The sequence below is a fragment of the Rhinolophus sinicus genome, linkage group LG10 (genome assembly GCF_036562045.2).
Source record: "Rhinolophus sinicus isolate RSC01 linkage group LG10, ASM3656204v1, whole genome shotgun sequence".
In the NCBI taxonomy this organism is placed as follows: Eukaryota; Metazoa; Chordata; class Mammalia; order Chiroptera; family Rhinolophidae; genus Rhinolophus; species Rhinolophus sinicus.
In genome coordinates this window covers 9,846,702-9,871,168 of record NC_133759.1, presented here as the reverse complement: position 1 = coordinate 9,871,168, position 24,467 = coordinate 9,846,702, and the positions used below count along the sequence as shown (strand labels likewise).

At 38.0% G+C, this 24,467-nt stretch overlaps 1 protein-coding gene across 3 annotated transcripts in view; it reads left to right on the top strand.

Annotated features, from left to right (window-relative positions):
* The window catches only part of TCAIM (T cell activation inhibitor, mitochondrial), a 28,680-nt gene extending 5,662 nt beyond the window's left edge, over nt 1-23,018 (top strand). For all 3 annotated transcript variants that reach the window (XM_019724105.2, XM_019724104.2, XM_019724103.2), the window contains 10 exons: nt 2,401-2,473; nt 5,043-5,178; nt 6,263-6,416; nt 8,807-9,059; nt 13,094-13,216; nt 15,379-15,476; nt 15,758-15,849; nt 18,221-18,453; nt 19,042-19,173; nt 21,281-23,018. In XM_019724105.2, coding sequence (XP_019579664.1) covers nt 2,445-2,473; nt 5,043-5,178; nt 6,263-6,416; nt 8,807-9,059; nt 13,094-13,216; nt 15,379-15,476; nt 15,758-15,849; nt 18,221-18,453; nt 19,042-19,173; nt 21,281-21,521 — 1,491 coding nt within the window. In that variant the 5' untranslated portion in view covers nt 2,401-2,444 and the 3' untranslated portion in view covers nt 21,522-23,018. The remainder of the gene's footprint in view (nt 1-2,400; nt 2,474-5,042; nt 5,179-6,262; nt 6,417-8,806; nt 9,060-13,093; nt 13,217-15,378; nt 15,477-15,757; nt 15,850-18,220; nt 18,454-19,041; nt 19,174-21,280) is intronic.
* The last annotated feature ends 1,449 nt before the right edge of the window (nt 23,019-24,467 follow it).

The window sequence follows — 24,467 nt, the reverse complement described above, 5'->3', positions numbered from 1 at the left end:
ATTTTTCAGATGTTTATTTTGTATCCAGCCACTTTGCTGAGTTCTCTTGTTAAATCTAATGTTTTTTCAGTTAAACCTTTTACAAGGGTGAGGTAAGAGGAAGATTGACAAACCAGCCCAGCAATGGGAACAGTTGATTTTTGCCTCCTCCTTTACAACGTTATACCTTTTATACCTAATTTAGGTGTCACTGCATTGTCCAAAGCTTCCAGAACATTGCTAAATAAACACAGCATGCCTTTATAATGGTTAAAAATGGTTCTGGCTATTAATTTTAGATAGACCTTTTAAAAATTATGTTAATAAGTTTTCTCTTTCTAAATCTAGAAACCGTGATTTAATGTTCAGACTTGTATTTGAGCACATTTTATTTTCATTGGGAGAATCTGTTTTATTTCCAAGTATTAATGTCCTTTATTAGTCATTGCTTAATAGTAGTTTAGTTGTAACGTATGATTATAAAGTGAACAGTGAATGAATAATTTTTCTGAACAATTGAAGACCAGTATTTTAAGTACAGGAACTTTTTTTTTTCTTTGCTCTGGTTATTTTTGATGGAAACGCTTCTGAGATGTTACATAATTTCTCTGAACAGCACACTTCATGTTCCATTCCATGTTTGAAAGTCATGAAGGATATGTTCTCTGATTTTTGCAGTTTTGCTCTAGGTAATTCTTTGGAGACTCATTCCAAACTAACTTTTAAAACAAATCCTATAAACTGCTTTCTTGGCTAAATCAGCTGCTTTTCCTATCAATTCTTAATCATAAATGTGTAGATATGTGAACTCCTGAAAAGTGACTTGGCTGGCTGCCTCAGAAATTCTTTGTGAATCAAATCTAAATCATGCTCAAAGCATTGATTTTGTTTGTTTGTTTGTTTTTACTAAAGCAAGTAGTCTTTACTAAATTGCTTTCAAATTTTTCTGTTGTTTTTAGTGTGCTTTAACTTTCAGACTTCAAAACGTTTATTTCAAATCAATCGTAAGTTTCTTTGCAGTGTTCTGTTTGTTTTGATATCTTGCTTTTGAAACTGTAGAACAAAGCATGTCATTTAGATGACCCACATTGTTCATCAGACAGAGACATTGTGATTTGATGAACTTCTAAGATATTGCTGCAAAAGATCACTGAAACAGCTTGCATTGTTGCAATGATAGGTCTGGTACATCACATGGTTTAGTAATTCTGGCTCTCAGGGCTGCCTTTGGGATCATTTTAGGCTGAATAACATGTTGGTTGGAACTTTGCTGCATTATTTCATCTACTTCCCATTCATATTCTTGGATGATCGTATGCCTCCCAAGTATTATTCCTCCTTTTTTATCTACAGTTTTAGCTCACTTCTTAGTATCTTTGCTGTTAAATGTCATAAATTTTCTTAATAACATAAAAATTGAAATGTCGTCATGTGTGAGTGTGGAGAATTGTTTGTTCTTGAGCTAGATTGGGAGTAGAGTCCAGGACTATCTTTGGACAGGTTTCCCAGGGGCCTGTTTTAAACAGTGAACAACACTCATTCCTGTTCTGGTCATTTTCTTCATTTAATTTGCATGCTCAAAGCATTGATTTTGTTTGTTTGTTTTTTGTTTTTTTAATTTTTAAGAACATGCCACATGTTCATTTTAAATAAACTAGGAAATAAGGAGAAAAATTAAAGCACTTAATATCCTACCACCTAGAGATAGCTAATTACAGATTGCATATGTAATTAGGTGCTTGTAGTCTTTCCCTTGAGCCTCGTACGTGTGCTGTCTTAACTAAGTCACATCTTACCTAGACTTGATTTTAAGACTTTTTTTTGTATATTTTGGGTAATAGTCCTTTTGCAGATACGAGTATATGTTGCAAGTATTTTCTCCCAGTCCGTGGCTTGTCTTCTCATTCTCTACATTGTCTTTCAGAGAGCATAGTTTTTAACTTTATGAAATTCAGTTTATCAGGGCTTTCACCAGGACCCCGCTGTCTTGATTCCTGCAGCTTTATAGTAAGTCTTGAAGTTGAGGAGTGTCTGTCCCCAGCTGTGTTCTTCAGCACTGAGGTGGCTGTTCTGTGTTGTTTCCTTTCCACATAAACTTTAGAATGAGTTTGTCGGTACCCATAAAACAACGTGCTGGGATTTTGATTGGGAATGCATTGAAACCATAGATCAAGGGGGAAGAACTGATGTCTTGACAGACAATACTGATTCTCTGCCCATCAACATGAACTGTCTCCATTTACTTAGTTCTTCTTTGACTTCTTTCATCAGAGTTTTGTAGTTTTCCTCATAGAGACCTTGTACATTTTTTTGTTAGATTTATAGCTAAGTATTGCATTTTGGTGGGTGCTAATGTAAATGGTAATATGTTTAATTTCAAATTCCACTTGTTTATTACTGATATCTGCTTAACTTTTTAAGCAATTAATGGATGCCTGGAAGTTGACGTACATATATATTCAGAAATGTTTTGGCGCCTGAGACCTGTCAGGAGGTAAGTTTCATGGTCCAATCTATAATTAATATTGGGGGAGAAATCTGTTATGCATTTGGCTACTTCTAATTTATTGTTATTTTTGAAATTCTAAAGTTATATTATGGTGGAGAGCAAGAACAAAAAAAGAAAATTCATATGAACAGCTAGGTCCTGAAAGAGTCCATTCAGAGCAAAAGGTGAAAAGAATACCATCTGTCAGAATAGTTCGGTGTGAAAAGCTCAAGAGGAAAAAAATAAATAAAGTTATCCTTAGCACAATTTTTATCATGTTGCCTTCAAGTCTGCCGCGATTGTATGGAAAACCACTCTGCATTTAAATTATATAGGAAGGTCATTTGACTGCAGTATGTGCTATTTATGTATTTATATATAATCTACATCTTATGTCAGGCTCATTGCAGCAAGACACAGGATTCCTCCAGTGGGTGACTTTGGCTCAAGGAAGCGCCATTCATGGCTGAGCCCTTCTTGGGACTGTGACTTCCCACCCAGCACTCCTGCCTTCCCCTCTCCTCCTTCCACAGGTGTCAGACCAGAACCATGGCCCGAAAGCTCACCCTACCTTATCCTTCCTTTCCCACTAATTCTCTTGCACAGCTGATCCTGTCTTGGCCTCTGTTTTTCAGCAGACCCAAACTAACACAGCAAACAACAGCATATGTGTAAAACTCATTTACTGCCGTCAAGCATACAGTGAGAGTTGAAATGGGTAGATGGAAGGAGAGAACAACAGATACATCATTTGTACATTATGGTGGTATTTTTCAAATATGTGGGGCACACAGCTTCTTTTTTTAGAGTTTAGAAGAGGAAAAGACTATTTATAATGAGGATTCAAAAGGGAAGGTTCTGGGAGGAATGGGTACATTGCCCCCTGGCACATAGTAGGTGCGCAGTAATCATTTAGTGAGTGAGTATAGTTTGGGTAGGTGGAAGTGGGCGACCGGGTGGATGTAGGAGAGCTTAGACATAATGCAGAAGAAAGGGAAGAATGAGCACGATCATGGGGGCTGGGACTGAGTTTCTGGAAGGAGTTGGAAGGATCGATTGGAAATGATTATGGAGCACTTGAAATATGAGACTGAGGAGTGGATTTGATTCTGCAGAAGCTGAAAAGACCATCAAAAGTGTCCTAATAGGGACTACAGTGATTCTGGGGCTTTAGGAAAATTAACCTGTGTACAATATGGGGAAGGAAAGGAGAGAGGAATAGACCGATGGTGAGGTTATGCAGCCCAATTTTGTGGGGATAGTTGATAGCAGGGAAAACGGAAAGAAGGAACGATTTCAACAGACATTGTAAAGTGAGAGGAACAAAGACTAACTGAAAACGGGCGGGGATGATGAGCTAGTTTGGGCAGTGGTAAATCTGAGGTTTTGTGCTTTGGCAACATTGAGAAAAGTGGTGCCACAGTAACAGATACAGGAAGGTAGTCCTGGATTAAACCAGCTGCTCCCTTGCCTTTTGTGTCCAGGCTGAGTTTAAAAGGGAAATAATGACCTCTACTCCTTTTTTAAGACTTGTAAAATTTGAGAGGCTGGCAGGATAGCTAAGTGCCTGTCAGACATTTGGAAATGAGAGCTGAAGCTCAGATGGGGAATAAATGGAGTTGTCACATTTGCTTATACTGCCTCATATTGAGGACTTTCACAGCTGGCTTACTGTGTACTGTTCAAACTCCTGTTATAATACTTAATACACAATCTATATGTTGACTTTAAAAGGTTCAAATACATGCAAAAAACAAAACAAAAGGCAATCTGAACATAATGTTGTTGGTCTCCAGGTTGTTTAGAAAAAATCTCCAGAAATGAATCTGTAATCCTACCATTTAAAAAATGTACAACTTTTCAAAAGACTCAGTATACCTAATGTATGAGGTAAAAAATATGCCCAATATTTAGAGACTTCTTTATATAGTCTGTTACAGAATGGAAAGGGTAAATTATAACATGCAAAAATAGATGTCATGGACGTGCTTTGTAAAAGTTGCAAGTAATTTCATTGCATTTAAAACTGTAATTTACAAAAACACTCTCAGGTGCATTATGTCAAAATTCAAGAATGAAATGTCAACTTATCCAACTAGAATAATAGTAGCACACTAGTAATGAGGAAATGAACTAACAGATATACGTACCTTCTTTTTAAGCATTATAATTCTCAAAATATTTTTTACTATAAAAATATTACACTATTGGATATTGAGGGTTCTTTTAATCTGAAGAATGATGTAGAAAATTGTCATCATGCTGTGAAGCCAGTTAACATTTCCAAGTAGGCTTTTGAGGGGAAATTTTATTATCATTATTTAATATTTTTTCTCATTGTATCAGAGGAATTTATGTCCACTGTTTTTAGAAACTATGTGGCACTCCCTACTTGTTAAAACTTTGTAGATTTCAGAAAAACCACAAAGTTTTGCATTTTGGTTTCTATCTTGTTTCTGTGGTATTTTCCATACATAGTAATTTTAATATTGCTTTCACTGTATAAAAAAATACACTGGGTATTTGCGTGGACGTCAGTGCCTCAACAAATAATAAATCCACATCTTTTTATAAGGTTATGTCTTGAGAAGGTACTTCCACACTGGTTTCTCTACTCAAGAGCTTTTTCAGGAGCCGAAGCAGTCAATGCCTTGAGGCCATTCTATTTTGCAGTGCACCCAGATTTCTTTGGACAGCACCCCAGAGAAAGGGTAAACATTTTATCTTTTTTGACTGTTAGTCTATATTTCTGTGTAGTTTATTTACCCTTGATACAGGATAATACAGAGAGTTCTCTAAATTTGCATTGTTCTGTGGGAATGCTATAATCAGTGCTTTGAACTAATTTGAAATATAGATACTGAGCACCGAAAATATATTGTTTTTTACGAAATCTGTCATTTTTTCTACGGGCAATAAAGCTATCATGTAAACTCTTTAGAGTATTAGCAATCGTGTTTTCTGTGCTAGTTTATAGAGTAAAATTGAGGGTTTGAAAGAAAATGTAAGGCCTCTGTTCCCATGATCAGTCCTTTTTACAAGGATGGTGCAAGAAAGGTTTTCCAGTGCCCAAACGTTGTCCCTTACGTTGCATACTGCTGGTCTGTCTCTCTACAGCATCATTTAATGTGTGCTCAAGGAATGCAAACTGATGGGAAAAACAACTTCTGATAAATTTACTTTGGAAGGCCAATATTTTTTTAACATTAGATAATGTATTACAAAGCCCACTGCTTTGGAATTATTCCTTTGGTTCTTTTATCAACCTTTACATTGACACCCAGTTTAACACAAAAAAGAATTTAAAATTCTTGAAAATTAGAACATTATTCTATTACTTTTTACTACTTACATGGAAAATCAATTTTGCTTCTTTGCTTTAGGAAAATTCTAATTATGATATTTGATAGATGTTGGCTATTCAAAGTCAGATCCTTTCTAAGTAATTAGTAAATTGAATCAACAGAAAAGTATCCTTTACCTTGGTGATGTAATAATTTAATGTTTAATAATTTAAAGTTTCTAACAAGTACCTTTGGTGTTAGTAGCAACACGCTCTAACCATCTGAGCTAACCAGCCACCCTAATTTAAAGTTTTTAAACCAACATGTATGGAAAAATTAAACCTAATAGTAGGTGAATGTTTTTCCTCCTCTACCAATGCTATGAAATCGCAACATTTTTTAATACTAAATTATTTAGTGCCCTCAATATGTATTAAAAAGGCCAGGATATAATTTCTGTTGTTTCCTTGTTTTATTTTGTGTGTAAATGCACCTAAATATTTTTTTTCAGGAAGTCAATGAAAATTCCCTTCAGAGATTAAGTGTCTACTTAGAAAACCTCCAGAAACCAGGCTTCAAGTCTTTGAAACCAACTCAGCTTACGTTTTATGTAAGAGAAACAGACCAGAATTCTTCCGATGGCCAGGAACCCTTTAGTACTTTCGGTATGGTTTTTATTTCTGGTGTGTCCTTTGCAAGCTTCATGGTAAATAGGCTCATTCAGTCTAACATTGCCAGAATACCTTTGCATTGATGCCTTGCTCACAGGCAAATGTCATTTAATTGATTTGTTTTCCTAGAATTAGATTCTATTCCTGGTTGCATGTGTTTAAACAAGCCATTTTTTGTGTTTAAACTTTTTTGTCTCTAAAACAGAAGTGTTCCTTTTGTCCTCTTCTATTTTAGTGCTATTTTAAGTGTTAAACATGTATATAATTTATATTTTTTAAAAGTACAGCTTACATTCTTTTATTTAGTCCTTCTGGTATCCTGTGAGGTAGGTAGTATTTGCCCAAATGTAACTTAGTAATGTCCAGTGACTTACCCAGGACCATGGAGGTAGAGTGTGGGTCTCGAACCCAGATCTTTTAACTCCGGCCTCATGTTTCTGAAACCTAATCAATCATAATATACAGCCTCTGTGTGGTCCTTTGTCACTGCTTTAGCCAGGATGCAATAATACTTAAAATTAGGGGCAGATACGGTTCTATTGTTTCTCTATATACCCTTTTGGTGATTCTTGAGGAAACAACTTTATATTTAGAATGTACTTTAAAACAATTTAAAGATTTACTAAGAGCTTTCTGTGAGTGAAGGCTGAAATAATTAGAAAATACACTATAATTTTTTTGAAACAAACTGTTATGAAACTCAAAATTTGATAGGTCTTTTGAGACGTAGAATCTATTTCCACCTCTGCCAGTGACTGGCTCTGTGACCTTAACTTCTGTTCTTCACTATTAAAACGAAAGATGTGAAAAATTAAATACAACTTTTACATCCACCAATTTCAGAAGTGTTAAATAAATTATGCTACCTTCATTACATGGGCTGGTATCTAGCTACTAAAAAGAATGAAGTTGATCTATACATACAGATATGTAAGGGTCACCAAGGTTAAGTAATAAAAGCAAGTTCAAAGTAATATATTCAGAATGATACTATTTACATATTAAAAAGAAAGTTCTAACTGGGTGTGTGTTTGTGCAAACACATATGCGAACATCTCATATGTAATATATACACACACAGGCACATAGAGAAGGTCTAGAACAGTGCTGTCCAAGAGAACGTTCTGCAAGGATGTAAATTATTCTATATCTGCAGTAATGTAGCAGGCAATAGCCCTGTATGGCTACTGAGCACTGGAAGTGTGGCTAGTGCGACCAGGAACTAAATTTTAAGTTTTTATTTAATTTTAATTAATTTAATTTTAAATAGCCATATATGGATAGTAACTATTAATAATGGCATAATCGTTAGTCCACCATATTAGACTAAAAGCATATGTTCCTAGCTGTCAATAATGGTTATGGCTAGTAAAGGTGTGAGGTTGTGTGCCCGTTAACAGACTTTTGTTTTTATTATATATGTCTCATTTTACAATAAACGTACTCATATATATGCATTATAATTTTCAAAATCAATTGAAAATATTTTTTTGAAAATAGAATCAGCGTGTTCTAATGGAGAAAGTACTTGGCTTGGTGTCAACTCAGATTTAAGCCTCGCTCCATTCTTCTTAACCTCCTTTAGCCTATGTTTCTTCACATTTGAAAAGAAAGATTAATAATGACACAGTTAGTGGGAGTGTTGATTGAAAAATTATGTAAATTCAACTAGAACCACACCTAATACCAAATAAAGTGGGAGGGGGACAGACTGGATTTCCTATTGATGACTTACGTTAGATTACTAACCTTAGCCCAATGACTCCCCAGTATGAAAACTGGATTGTGAAGCACTAACTTCTAAACAATTAGGGAATTTTAAATCACTTTTGAAAATACTGAGTTACTAGCTAGTTGGGTGGGCAAGTATGAGGACAGTGTCTTTCAATCATAGAGAAAATTCTAGATGGGTTTCTGTCACCACTGAGAGTAGATTGTCTGGCTTCTCCCTTCTTCTGAACCACTGTCACAGGGCAGCCTTCCCTCTCCTTCCCCTCCCCCTCGTCTTAGAGCTATAACTCTTTGGTGGACAATTGCTCATAGGAGAGCTTTTCCATCTCTTAGACTGTAGAGACCAAATTTATGGACAGCGTTGAAATTATTCTGAGTCCCTTTCTTGGGCTGCAATGGATTTGGTCTCTGGTGCCAAACTAGGAAAGGGAGCTGACAATTCAAGGAATTCATGAAGGTAAAGATAGAGTTGGTTTAGATTTGGAGAAGGGCAGTAGTGTTCCACTGACAGATGATTTGCCAATTGGATAAATTTTAATCGGTAATCGAATATTTTAAAAGATTGGGATTTTATAAATTTTGTATAAAAAATTATTTTTAAATAAAGCAAATAATCACCTGTACTCATTGTTTGGGGGAATTATATTCTCTAGGATTTCGAGCAGTCAAATTTACTTTGCACACCAGAGATCTGCTAAGCACAGTATTGTATATTCTCAACTCCTGCAGTTTATCAGTTAAACATATCCAAAGCTTGAACAGCACTGTGCATTCTGAGCCTCTCAAAAAGGCGAAAAGGATGTCTGACAGGCCCATCAAATGGGACAAGTCTTATTACTCCTTTACTGGATTCAAGGACCCGGATGAACATCTTGAACAAGTCTTGAGAATGGAAACAACCCTAACGTATGTACAAGTTCTTATTTAAACTTATTTGTAGTTCATGTTTAAAATTAAGGTCTAATTTCTCAGGAAATTAATATACTTAACCCAGGAACCATTATGAAAAAGATGTTTCGTGTTTCTTAAAGTTGCCAGAATACTTACAATTGTATTAAATCTTTGATCTTTTGATGCACATGCAGGAGATTTTTGTTTTGTTTACATTTTTAAAATTCTCCTCTTCAAGTTAACCCTGTTTTATGGAGAAAGGACATATCAAGAGTACAAAACTAGGTGAAGTATCTTCATGTGTTAAGCATTTTCAAGTAGTGCTGTCCTTTAGTGTAATGATCCAGGCATAATAAAAATATGTGGAGACAACATTTAGAAATACCATCTGGAATACATAACATTTGGAACTACCATGAGAAAAAAATAAATTTTAATTCTAAAAACCACGTATAAAACATGTTTCTATCATTTGTCTTATTTGTAAGTCACCATGAATGTTGTATTTTGATTAAGTCATTATTGGACTCTGTTAAGACGAGCTACATTCTGTCCCTGTGGTTATAGCTGGAGTCTGTGGCTTACCAGAGGATTCTCACTCATTGCAGCGTGGTAAATTATCCTTGATTATCCACGGCAGAGCATTTGCTTTGTGGATTACCTACCTTTGTGGAATTCCTCCCCTGGGTATCTAGATCCCAAATAAGGCTGGAGAGGCAGGAGGGGGGCAGAGTCCAGTCCAGAAAGGGAGACAAGCATCCTTCTGAAGGCGTGTGTGTGTGTGTACACGTACCTGTGGTGATGGCCCATCTCTGCTATATCTGTGTGTGTAACTAATAGATAAGTTCCCCCTAAATATGTGGATGTTGATTGTTCTGATTCTCTTCTGTAAACAAAACCAAGAGGAAAGTGTGGCTTTGGGATGATAATTATAGAGCAGAAGTAATAAGACTGTAGGAAGTAGGGGTAAAAAAAATGAAGAATAGTGATAGTGGGATAGAGATTAAGGTTTTAGAAAGCAGGTTAGAAAAACAGGTGAGTGATGGTAAATTCCACACAGAGGCTACAGTGGGAGTTAGGATGCTGTGGGCATGAGCTAGAAGAGCGGTTCTCAGCCTATCCCTGTAATCATCTTGCAATGTGTCCAGGTGAACAAAAAGTTGGGAATGCGTGGTCAGAAGGGTATAGGGGGGAAATGGGATTCGCTAAGTCAAGGCAAAAAAGCAAAAATGAGAGTTGTTGGATCTTGACTCAAGGTAAGAATAACGTATTAAGGAAATTCAGAGACGCTGTCTGTGGTTCAGTTGAGTGTTTCATGGGGTACATTTTGGTCTGGAACTGGGTGTGCAGCCATTGTGGAAATATTGTCCCAAGGACCCAGGACTCAGCCAGCTGGCAAATGAATGAAAACAGATTGCAACTATGAAAAGATGGTTTAACAGGATAAGTGGTATTCAACTGAGTTCCTTGTCCAAGATGAGTGTTTAGAATTTATTTGTTTCTTGTTCCTCTCATAAAATTCCTCAGTCTTTAATAAAAGTAGATTTTCCTAATTGTACAACAACATTGTAAAATATATAGTTCTTTAAACTTTGCTACATATTTGAAACTTTTTAAAATAAAATGTTGGGGAAAATTTTTTTAAGACTTGCTTACATCATACTATACATTATACTAGAGAGTGAGTATAATAACAAATAGACCACTGTTTTAGAAATTGAAGTCAGCGGGAATTTAACTTTCTCATTTATTGATCTTTATTATCCAAGCCAGTTGTCAGTAGCCATTTATCTTGTCAGGTATTGGAGTAAACCCATTATTAGCAGATAGAACCTTTCTTTTCTTAGTTTCATCAAGTGAGATTAACAATGTTGTACCATTACTGTAGTTTTAGTCTTGTTTATAACAGATACTGTTTTCTCTTTAAAACTGTGATTTAAAATTAATAAAGAGACATACAGCATTCAGAGCTGCTTACAAAAGAATTGGAATAAGGTGTGGGTGGTTCTTAGTATAATGCTATTTTCATATCTTTCACTTCCACATATTTTTCTTGGGCTAGAGAATACTGAGAATTGACTGGTACCCACTTAAATCTTTCTACTCAATGCCTCCCTTCTAAAATCTGCCAGTTAGACATTCTGTTTTGTTTACTTTTTAATGCTTATATTGGAGGCCCTTGGGTTATATTTCGCGAGCATTGCTATCTTAGGGACTTACCTGAACCAGATTATCAGCCCTCGTGGAGTGTGCGATTGGACCAGAAGGTATGGGCTGGGTACGACGGGAGAGGCCAGCACAGCACTGAGAAAGGCAAGGAAGGGAACACAGCGCGTCAGGCCCGTGGAGTGAGTTGCAGTGCAGACTAAATGCTGCAAAAACTCTGTGTTGCCTTCACCAGCATGTCTCAGGGTGCTGGTGCTGGAGTGATGACACCTGTACTAATTGAAAGGTTTGATATCTCATATTTCCCTAACCTAACCCAGTCTCCTTATTCTAGCACATTCACACAGGCCCAGCACCCCTTGACCTTTTCCCAAATGTGGATATCACCCTCTCTGAAGGAAGCGTTGCTGAGGCTTTGTTCAATGTTTTGTTTTGTTAGTTTTTCCCAGGAAGGATTCCAGGAGCTTTTATCATGAAAGCCAGAATGGTATCTGTACCAAGTTATTGTTTCAATTATTAATTTTTTTAAATTTGTAATTATTTTGTAAATAATTATAGAATTGTTGAACCATTTGAGAGCTTTCAAATCGTATGGATTGAGTGCTGCCTCGTAAGGAGACTTAAGGTACCTGTAACTCAGCCAAAACTTGTTAGTCACCATGATCTTTTTGACCATATACAGTTCAAGTTTTTGTTTTTTATTCCTCTATTGTTTAATTCATCTTTATTTTACATGTAGTTTGCAGAGGAGGAATCATAAGGAACCACTGCTGAATTATACCAAGTCAGAAGGAGCGTGACCAGTAATTTTGCGTACATCAAACTGCTCTGTACCTGATTTATAAATTTCATTCACCTGATCAAAATTTACTCTTGGAAGCATATGGAGATATTTCTAATATCTCAGGATATAATGCTAAAAAGAGAAACTATAACAACAGTAGTAATACATGCATTTATTTACTATTTATTATTGCCCTTGTTTATAGGCTAAGTCAGTGTTTTTCAGATACACAATTTATTGATGTAGGACCAGCAAAGTTGTTTTGTTCCTCTTTAAATTTTTTTTAAATACTGGGGGTGCCAAAAAAATGTATACACATGACTTGTATCATCTTTTGTTATCAGTATATATTGAGTATTACAATTTTAATAGTTTTTTTCCTTTCTTAAAATGTGTGTGCATTTTTTTGGCACCCTCTGTATATATTGTCGGTAAGTTTAAGTATTGTTTCTCAAAATACGTGGTTTAGTTTATATATGTAAACATGTGTCTGTATGTGTGTGTATACTGAGTGTGTGTATACCGTTTAAAATATTTCTTACCGTGGGTTGCCATCAAAGAAGTACCATCTAATGGTACTGGTGACATTTACTACCCTGGTGCTCTTTCATGCCTCCATCTTGAATAAGGAACTTGCAATGATTACTTTGTGGATTCTAGCTGGGAAGACTCCAGTTTCTTCCTTTACTTTAATCTTGGTTGTTAGTACCCAAAGCTCTCAATGTTTGTTCCCTCATTTCTCTACCCAAGCCCCTCCGTTGGTCAGACGTTACCAATCTCGTCTTTTTACCACAAAGTCTCCAAAAACATCTGCTCCTTGCAGATAGTAAATGGAGTTCCATTTACTACCCTGGCGCTCTTTCACACCTCCATTCCTTTCCCCCCAACCAAATGCCCAGCTTAAGTCTCATCTCAGTGACTCCAGTCTACACCCACTTCTCCCCTCCTCTGTTCTTTACTTATAATTTGGTAAAGGCTTAATTGGAAACTCAGTTTAACATTGGGCTGCTTTCAGGTAATGCATATGTCTTTTAATAGTAGAAATGTCTGCATGATAGTTAGTATTAGAATGTGTATATCTCTGTTTTTTTCTTTCTAGATCCTGGTTAGATAACAATGGGAAAAGTGCTATTGAAAAGCTGGAGAATAGTTTGCCACTTAGAAAAGAACTAGATCGTTTAAAAGATGAACTGTCTCATCAGTTGCAGCTCTCAGATATCAGGTAATAAAGAGAGAACCTAATTTAGAGATTAAAATAAACGTGTTACCTATTGGTAAAGTTTTCCAGCAATTAAGTATTTGCATCTTTAATTATTTGGATAATGAAATATTCTTCAATTATCTTTTTATGAAAGTAATGAAATAGCTATATATGAAAACTGTTATCACAAAACAGTGAAGTATGGTTTAGATACTGATACATTTTAGCATAATTGTTGAACTTTTTTACATAATGCGTTTGTAAGAAAAATCTCCTTTTCCATATACACATAGTATATAAAAAATAATTATTCCCCCATCATATAAAATTGGTATTCAAGTTTAAAAAGAGGAAGGGAAATGTTGTATTCTTGGTTCTATGTTCTATAGTATGACTTTTTAAGTTTTCATAAACTTGGAAATCTAAAGATACATGCTGAAGTTTAGTGTAAAAATAGATTTAACAGCCGTTAAAACTGTAAGGGAGGTAAAAGAGAGGGTCATGTGATTCAGCTGTGGGCCTCCCCATTACAATAACCCTGAAAAATTGTCCCGCAGTCTCGTGCTGAAACATTTCTGTTACCAGTTGCTGCAGCCTGTTCTGTTGTTCTCCACCCTCATTATCAGGACTTTTCTTATACTCAACCTGACAACTATTTGGGCACCCCAATAGCACGTTTTCCTGTGCTTGCAGAGTACAGATAGTACTTCTAAGTTCTGTTCTTGGTCATTCAAATCAGAGTTGTCTAAGATAATTCAGATTTCAAAGGAAAGTGTTTAGACTTGGGGTGGTGGCGTATTTGGATTTGTGCTGATAGCCGTTCTTTTACCATCACATCAGTAGTTTGGAGGCCAAGCTTTGATTATAGGGGATTTTTCCAATGCCATAGTCTAGTAACGTAGACTTTACTAAGTAGAAACAAAAGAATAAGATCCATTTTAAAAGTTTATAAAATAAATTGATGTATGTGACTGTAACTTTTTTTAGTACAAATTTTAAAGATCTGTCAAAGTCGACGGGGATTAGTAAAATGAAAGGACTTCATCAACGTAAAAAAAAAAAAATATTATTTTACAATATCTTGGAGAAGTTTCTCAGCATCAATTCTTACTGTGGTAAATATTAATAGATATAACCCAGATAAACAAAAGGCTTTGGGGTTCTGAGACCAAAACGTTACTACGGACATGACTGCTTCTCCACTTACTGGAAAATCAGCCAAAGCTCCAACAGATAGAAACATGTGCCTAATGACGTTGTTTCTAATGCTAGACAGCCTAGATGAAAGACCATTTCTTACTAAGAACAATAGTTAGTGGCTTTATCACAGTTAATTCTTTAAAATTATATCTTAGTTTTCCAGTTATGGGTTAAAGGGAAACATTTCAAATCTATTTCTTTTTATCAGAAATAGCATTCATCAGAATCAGTGTCCGGATTGAACCTAAGTTTTTCAAGAGCCTGTTTGGAGGGCCTTACTCCTGTATATCATCCCCTTTGATTATACCACCTGTGCAGTAGGACATGTCCCCAGTTTGCGTGTATGAAAGAGAAACCTTAGGAAGGCCAGAAGCAACTTGTTCAAGGTCACAGAGCTAGTAAATCACAGAATTAGATTCAAAGGTGTGTATTCGGATACCACACCAGACCAGTGCTCTTTACGTGTACATAGCGGTGCCTCTGTGACATCATGGGAACACCAGGTTCCATGTGGTCACCAAGATCTAATGTTTGCTTATAAAATAAGTAGATGACATGGTGTCATAAAAAATCACTTTCTGTACAGTAGGATAAAAAGGATCTGAGAAACTAACTGGAATTCCTAATTGGAACTTAAATCTGAAACAAAATCTTCATCACTGAACATATGGAAAGAAAAAGGGTTTCTTTCAGAGTCTTTCCCATGTCATCCTCTTATTTTAACCTAGAAACCACATAATGTATTTCCTTGTTTTCACTCTTTGGATTACCTGAACATTAGTAGTAATATTTTTACCCTCAGGTCAACAGTTCAGTTTCCATTTGGTTGCTTCTTGAAAACTGAGCTAGTTTGGAAACACGTTGTGTGCATATTTGAGGAAGAAACTCGTTGGCTTCCACAGGAGGGCAGTAGCTGGGGGTGAATGCATGCCCCCTCCTCCAGGGGTGCGGTGCTAATGGACCTGTGTGCTCTGTTGGACTAGGTGGCAGAGGAGCTGGGGCGTCGCCCATCGCTGTAGCCAGCTGCATAGTTTAGGCCGCTTAGCACAGCAGAACTTGGAAACACTTAAAAATGCAAAAGGTAAAATATTTCCATTTCATTTTTAAATATTACTTAGCTGCTGTATACGTCTGTAAACTGCAGAGGGAAACTAAGCATTAAAAGTCTTTGCAGATTGACTTTATCACTGCCGAATTTTTAAATCTGTTCCTCTGAATAAATCAGCGACATAAAATTAGCCTTTAAGCACCTGCTGAATTTAATCCTGAATGTATACAGCCAATTTAGGTAATTATTCGCACAATGCTAAAAGAATGCCGCATCTCTGGACAGTGACCAAAGTGTTCGTGTTTCATCATCAGGGTGTACAATAATATTTACAGACCGCTCGGGGATAAGTGCAGTGGGCCATGTCATGCTGGGCACAATGGATGTCCATCATCACTGGACAAAGGTAAGAAAAAGCTGAAACGCAAAACACATCTCTGATTTGCCATCGACATGCTTTTGTTTCAAACTGTGGTATTATGTCAATGAACTAAACAATTTTTTTAATCAGAGTTATATCTCTTTTTAGGTCAGATGCTTAATAGCACGTAGTTAAAATACTTAGAAGACTGATTTTTAAGTCAGTTTTTTTTTTTTTTTTGGAAATTTCATAGTCTTTTCTGAAGCAGAGCTTAAAGGCCTGCATTCTATTGTTTTGTTTTGTTTTGAACAGATTTACTGTGATGTCATTGACATACGATAAACTGTGCATATTTAGTGTGTATAGTTTGATGAGATTTGACATATGTGAATATCTGTGAAACCATTACCACAATTCAAGATAGTGAACATAGTCCATCACCCACAAAAGTACACTCATGTCCCTTTGTCAACCCCCTTTTCCATCCCAGGACTCCATCCCAGCCAACCCTGGTCGGCTTTCTGTCACTATAGATTCTTTTATATTCTATATAATTATATAGTTTTATATAATTGCAATCATAGAGTCTGTACTTTTCTGAGGGGAGGGTTTCTGATTTCTTTCACTTAGCATAACTATTTTGAGATTCATCCATGCTGTTGCATGTATCAAGGAAAGGATTCTTTTTTATTGCCACGTAGAATTCCTTCACATGGATTTACCACAGTTTGTTTTTCCATTCACCTATTGACAGACATTGGGTTGTGTCAGTTTTTGACTATTGAAAATAAAGCTGCTATGCACATTATCTACAAATGTTTATATGCACATATAATTACTTTCTCCTGGGTAAATACCTGAAAGTGGAATGCCTGGATATGTTAGCGTATTTTCACTTTTTAAGAAAATGCTAACACTTGCTGTGGAATGATACATGCCACCACGTGGGTGGGTGTCAAGGGCATTGTACTGAGTGAAAAAGGTCAGCCTCAAAGACTGCTACTGTCTGATTCTATTTATATAACATTGTTAAAGTAATAAAATTATAGAAAGAACAGATTAGTGGCTGCCAGGGGGGAGCAGGGATGTCTGTGACTATAAAAGAGAAGCACAGGGATCCTTGGGATGGAACTCGCCTGTGTCTTGACTGTGGTTATGTCCCATGAGTCTACACATGTGATAAACTTGCATACAATTAAATACACACACACAAATGAGTTCAAGTAAAACAAGTGAATCTGGATAGCGCAGTGGATTATATCAATGTCAGTTTCCTGCTTGCATGGTGTACTCTAGTTTTGCAAGATGTTAGCATTGAGGAAACTGGATGAAAATCTGGGTAGAATCTATAGGTATCTCAAAAAGTTTTCTAAATGTAATTACCATTTATACAAGAATAACCCATTGAGAGAAAAATTTAAAACACAAGTAGTAAAATTATTTTTCGCAAAGTGTTAGGAGTACATTATACATCATTTGTAGAATTTGCATACTCCTATTCCTTTTATTATTACAGCAAAGATTTCAACTCCTCTGCAAGTTGTATGGCCGCAGCTTTCTGTGTAAAATCTAAGTGCTTGTGTAGTACACACCTGGGCCGTCCCTGACCTGACCGCACCTGCCTCCTCAGCCTCTTCTCTTTCCACTCACTGACAGGCATGCTACGCCCCAGCCACAGCCCACTGCTTGTTTGTGAACATGCTGTCCCGAGTCTGCCTCCTTTTTTCTTCCCCTGAAACATTTCACATGCATGTAACCTTTTCTACAGCCCTTTTACCTTTTCAGATTGATCACAGTAGACTTCCGTAGGAAGCTTTGCTTGACCCGCCTCTCTGTATCCATTCGCCCTGACAGGGCACCTAGTCTACTGAAGTCTGATTTTTGTTTTCTTTCCTGGTACCCCAACTGTGAGCCCCTGGCAAACTGGAACCAGCTCATAGTCCATACAGTCCAGGTTCCCAGTTTAGTGCTTAAGTATGTGGTAGGTGCTCAGTAGTGTTTATTGCATTTAATTTAATTTAGGTGAATTAAATTCTGAAGAAATAGACTTGGACTTGAAATACATATACTTTATTTGTAAAACCCTTCATTATTATACCATTTAATTATTCTAAACTAATTTGAGATTCTTAGCTAAATATCTAAACCACTAGTACTTAGGACTTGTTTTTATTTGGAACATATTTCTTTTTTTCTGCAATCGCTTCAATTCCTACCTAAAAATCCCTAAGATTTGCAGTGGCTTGTTTTGAATATTAATATTTCCAGCATTATATTAAGTATCACTTACTTGAACTTTCCTTCTAGGAAATAATTTTATTAAAATTTCTCAATACCATTTATTGGAATCCTAAAATTAAGCTATTGTCGTAACATAAAACTATTTGTTTCCTTTTTTTAAAAAAAAATCTTGTAGCTTTTTGAAAGATTACCAAGTTATTTTGACCTTCAGAGGAGGCTGATGCTTTTAGAAGACCAAATAAGCTATCTTCTAGGTGGCATACAAGTTGTTTATATCGAAGAATTGCAGCCAGTATTGACACTTGAAGAATATTACTCTCTTCTCAATGTATTCTATAAAAGACTATTGAAAACTAGAATACCTTTCCACCCTCGAAGTCTGCGTGGTTTACAAATGATCCTTAACAGGTAACTATCTAAAGTGAGACTGACTTTGATTCATTCACTTAGCTGGGTTGTGTGTGTAAGTGGATTAAACTGTTTTGTATCTCAGTGTGTGATTCTTGGGAATTAAAGAATGTCACTATTTCTGTTAGCAACACTCTTTTACACATTAGAAAAGCCAACGTGAGAGGATTGAAGGATTGAATCTCTAGTATATTGCCACTGATAGGGCAAAGTCAATGCTATGGAAAATTTGATAGGATTAAATTAATGTTAAATCAGTAGCCCACATTGTACATACAGTATTTTTTAGGCACTGTGCTTGGAGCTTAAGTGCATTATCTCTCACTCTCACACACTCACCGTGAAATGGGCTACTACCCCCATTTTACAGATGAGAAAGGTCACAGGACTAAGAAGTATGTGGTCATCCTGACAAAGTGTGTCTCTTCGTCACAGCAAAACTTTAAGTCAATTTGGCTGTACTTTTAAGGTGGATTTCCTTGATGAATTCCTTTTCCATTAATCAGATTTATAAAATATTTTATTTGCGGGTGGAATGGGGGGTGGAGGGAATCAATGGGTTTTCCTTTCACGTATGTTTCATTACAGCGACAGATATGCTCCAAGCTTGCATGAACTCGGCCATTTTAACATCCCAACCCTCTGCGATCCAGCAAACCTCCAGTGGTTCATTCTCACCAAAGCCCAACAGGCAAGAGAGAAGTTGAAGAGGAAAGATGAGTGAGTGCCGTGAGCCCCTGTCATGTCTTGTCACTCAGTCTAATTTTTAAAAATTCCGGTATTCAGAACTCTCTGTGGCTCCCGACCCGTTGGGAGGCTGGTAATAGCCTAGTTCACAGCTCTTATGTAGGGTGGAAATGTCAGGTGAGCTGGGTCTGGACACAACCAGCCATCCTGAGACAGACGTACTTCACACTATGTTATTGTGGTAACACACTCAGGTGTTTTATCCTACCCTATGTCATGTGTTACAAATTTCAAAACCACTTAGACAAATTGGAAACAATAGAAATGTACAATAAAAGAATGGTTAAATAAGATTGATACTCACATATGGTACAAACAACCATTTAAAAGAATGTTCATTTATTCAACTAATATGTATTAAGTACCTTAGTGCCTAGCAGGATATGGTGCAAATAGACACCCTGGTGGAATTCACATTCAGATATCAAAGGCAGAGTGGTTAGACTGTGTGTTAAAAATATAGATAGATAGAGATATAATTTGTGTCAAAGGAGAGAGGGGTCGTTTCCCCCTAGGAAGCGTCTGGCGCATTTCTGAGCATTAGAAGAAAAGAACGTCCCACCAGCTGCACGCACCATGCCATGAGGCTTCCCCTGTATATACCGTGCCTCCCTTTTTCCTCTCTCGTTTGTTAGGTATGAGTATAATAAAGAAATTACAAGGAAAGGCAAAAACAATTTTTAAAAATACTTAAAAGAGGCAGAGACATTCAAGCACAGCCCTGGAGAGCTCCTTAGCCAGGGCTCAGTGCCCCCCAAAGACTGCGCCCCAGGAGGACTGATGGGCTCTCCTGATTAGAAAGGTTGTGGCCCAGGGGTCAGGGGAACCCGTCTCAGAAGGACTGGACCGCACGGCCCTGCCCAGATATTTCTGTAGAGCTGCGAGGTTGGGGGACTCAGCAACGTGGCCACACTGCAGGGCTTTTCATTCTAAGCCAGACTGTTTGTGTGTCTGTTTTTGAGCAAGTGAAAAAAAGCCCTTTGCAGAAAAAGATTGTCAACCCCTGCTATCAGCCATACCTGCAAGTTCTTCTATCTAATCCTGGAGAGGGAACATTGGGAGAACCCTGTTAAACCTAACTGCTGCTCACCTTCTGGAATCTCTAAGCAACAGAAAAACGAACAGCACTTGAGGAGGTGCTCTGGGTATTGTTGAAGAAAGGGATTCAGTAGCGATGGGCCACTGCGCTAACTGCCCCCTGACTACAATGACCGTTTCTGTTTCCAACTATTTCTCTAGCTTACGAACATTTTACGGTACTTACTTTCCTCTTCTGTGCAGTTTAAGATTGGGTAACAGAGGATCTTTGGGTATTTTTAACCAGCACGATACTTAGACTAGTTCAGGAACCCATGACCGTGGCAGTTTTGCTTTACTCACCTTCTCACGTGGGCTTGGACACCTGTGAGGGCACAACCAGGTGGGGTCCTTCACACATCCGAGGTTTGGGGAGTGAACCGTTTACTGAAACATCACGTCCATAAACAGTTGGCACCTGTGAGAGAGAGGATTGAAGACACTGAGTTCTTTCTGCCTCCAGTTGTCTACTTTGCAGGCCTGAACTCAGCCGTTGATGGAACAGAGACACAGGCTAAGGCCAAGGGGAGGGAGTGGGCGGCATAGGAGGGGGAGTGCGGGGGGTGGCGTAGGAGGGGGGCTGGCAAGAACTTGGCCTCAGGTGCCTGCTCTTGAGAGCTTGCTGTTTACTTGGAAGTCTCTAGAAGTCATTACTGCCCGAGGGTCCAACTCGACAGGTACTTACACTCTGAGTTTTCTGCTTTCTTCAGTGGCTAACAGCTACTAGGTGAGGCAGGATAAGAGCTTTATAAATTATGTGTGAATTATTTTTACCCCATTACTGCTAAAAATATTCAACAAATACTTTTAGATTTCATGTGGAAATAATTTAATAGGTACGGTATGATAACCACTCACATGTCTCCTAAGCATATAATTTAGCCTTTGTGGTTACCATTTTCTGTGTTGTGAATAGAAAGGTATATAACCTGCTATATAAAAATATATTTACATTTTCTTTGGTTTGCTTGTGGCAATATTATTTTTATTTTTGATATAACAGGTTAAAGGTTATTGAAAATGAATTGATACAGGCTTCAACGAAGAAATTTTCCCTGGAAAAGTTTTATAAGGAGCCCAGCGTTTCTACTATACAAATGGTGGATTGTTGTAAGAGACTTCTAGAACAACCACTGCCTTACCTGCAAGGGATGCATCTCTGTGTTTCACATTTTTACTCTGTTATGCAAGATGGAGACCTCTGTATTCCTTGGAATTGGAAAAATGGACAAGCCGTTAAGTAACATAGAAATCTATTTTTTAAAGAGATAAGAAGGTAATTTAAACTTATTTAAATCCACAATTTGATATAACAGTATTATCTACCTATTACAAGAACAAAGGTTCTAACTGCTGCTTTAAAAATAGACATTTTTTAAAAAATTAATTTCTGCTGGGAAACTTGTTTTAAAAAGGTTTTATCTCCCAGTCTTACGGTGTTTCTTACCTAATTGGTTAGACTAGTAAAAAGTTGTTGGGCTGAAAGAACATATTTGTAATGGTATGTGAGTCAGGGACTCTCCGGAGTTACAAACATGTATTTTTATATGAGTGTGGGTGAGTGTAAATGAGTCGCATTTTGTATTGCTCCGAAGTAGCAGAACTCATTCTGCGTTTAACCCAGTTCAGTATGCAGCTTGGTAGTCACAGTTCATGTATTGTACACACGTGCATTTTGCAGCCAACATGGACAGTTGATGTCCAAAACAGATGATGGATGGGTAGCAAAAATTAGATAACCCAGTTTTGCCTAAAAGAAAGAGTAGAAGGGGAAAAAAGCAATTGAATGAATATATGGTATTGACATTGTCATCAACGACCTGACACCAGTTTGTAAAAACATCGTCAATGACAGAGAATTTAATTTGAAACCCATGAATTTTCTGACCCATTGAAATCGTGTAACTGTTGGTAGCATGAAACCAACAGACAGTGAATTTTTTTTGAATCATTGAACGAGGTGACTAATTGGTTGCTATGGAAAAACACTATCCAAAACCCTTGCTTGTTTCTCAGAGTTCCCACAAGCAGGGTCAAGTGTGAGATGGTTCCAGACCAGTCAGGATTTCTGTCAACCCTCAACCCCGGTCTTCCTGTTGCGGCCAACATTTGGAACTTCCTGTTTCCTCTGAGCCCCCCTGTCTGGAGGTGTGTGGGCTTCCCTGTAGTCACAGCACAGGGGTCTGGTGCGCCCACTCAGTGGGCGGGCACGGGGCTGCTCTCTGCAGGTAGTTCTCTTGGGATATTTTTAACCGGATCCAAAGCCTCTTCAGTTTGTTTCTCAAGAGGACGAGGTGAATCCTGGTTTGAAACACCATTTTTGTGGCTCATCCTGCTGAAGAAATGAGAAAGGAATTTTTTTCCACAGTGCATTAGGAAAGATGTTAAAAAAAAATTATTGATATTTTAAGTTAATCTAAAACACTAATTATTTAAACTTTACATTCAAATGTATATTCAAAAGATGTATCGATTTGTAATATTTGTTTGTGCACATTATCCTTTTTAACTTATGCCTAAGACCTGTAGTTAAATTTTTTGTTCTTATATAACAACTGGTTCCAGAGCCACATGACGGGAGTGAAAAATTCCTTAAAGGTTACATAAGAAAACTTACTGGAAAAATAGGTTTGGATTATGCCATTTCTAAAATCAACTACTATGGGGTCCTCAGTAATATGCTTGGCATTGGACTTTGTCTCAGAACTAATTGTTGAATAATAAATAATATATCAATCAGATCATTTTCTCTTGTTATTCAGTTATTAGTAGTTTTACAACTATTTCAACATAATGGGAGAGTATAAGAAATGGGTGGCATATATATATATACATATGCCTGTGTGACTTCCTCTCCCACTCTAACGTAAAAGAAAAAATTCTGTTCCAACCCTGAAAACTGGCACAGACTCAGGCCCCCGTAACTACAAAGCCTCAGGTCAGAAACTGTGCCCAAAGGGACCTGACCCACGACCCTTCCTTGGTACCTGCTCTGAACAATGAACAAATTCCTTTAAGCTGCTCTCCTTTTGAGTGAACGCGATGATAAGCGCTCTCAGTAGAGGTGCTAGCGGGACATGGCAGGAGGAAGGGGCCCTCCTGCCAGTCTGGAAGCTGCTGGGTGGTCAGGAGTATGAGTGTGATAGCATCGCATGGACACGTGCTCCAGCCCTGGGTGCAGACATGGGGCTGGACCTGGTAGCCCTCTCAACGTACTGCAAGCTCCGGGCCTCCTGCTTGTCCACAGGCCCTGCCATCAGCTGACCTGCCTGCACCCCAGAGGGTTGCTTCTTCTTCCTGCTTACCTAATTACTGGAGAGCCATGGCCAGGGCAACCCAACCAATTCCCTGCCATCCAGCGGGCACACCCAAGCCTTTTCCAATGATGGAACCAAGCCTTTTCCTTGGGGGCTCTCTCTCGGCCCTAGTACCGTGCAGTTTGCAGTTTTGTTTTTTAAATTTTTTTATTGGGGAGCAGTATGTTTCTCCAGGGCCCATCAGCTCCAAGTCGTTGTCCTTCAATCTAGTTGTGGAGGGTGCAGCTCAGCTCCAAGTCCAGCCAACGTTTTTAATCTTAGTTGCAGGGGGTGCAGCCCACCATCCCATGCGGGAATTGAACCAGCAACCTTGTTGTTGAGAGCTGGCGCTCTAACCAACTGAGCCATCCGGCCGCCCCGAATAACATTGTTTTATTATATCTTATAGCCTTCTTTTATCCAAGTTTACCAATTTTTACATTAAATGTCCCTTTTAAGTCACTGTGTGGTCTGTGTGTTATGCTGGGACCTAGATGGGTACACTGATCAGCCTGCCTCCAGCATGGGGACGAGGCCAGGTCTGGCCCCTCCTGGGTGCTCCCAGCGAGAGGCCCCTGCACAGACATGCTCCAGCCTGCTGAGTCCTGCTAGCATTCTGCTCGTTCATTTAAAAAACAAAAATGACTGACTACATCCTTAATGCTAAGACAGCAGCCTTGCCCATCATGAGCTGGCCCCCAATAGCCCACCTCTTCCTCAGAGCAAAGGGTATGGGCTTTGGGACACATCTGTCCCTGGTCAGGGTGGCCTGGGTGTGTTCTGGAGGGATGAGCCACCGTGGGCCTGTTGTCCGCCTGGTTGGGGCCTTGCACTGTGGACCGGCCTCGGCACAAACTGGCAGGTGAGGACCGCTCAGGGTACACAAGGGAGGGT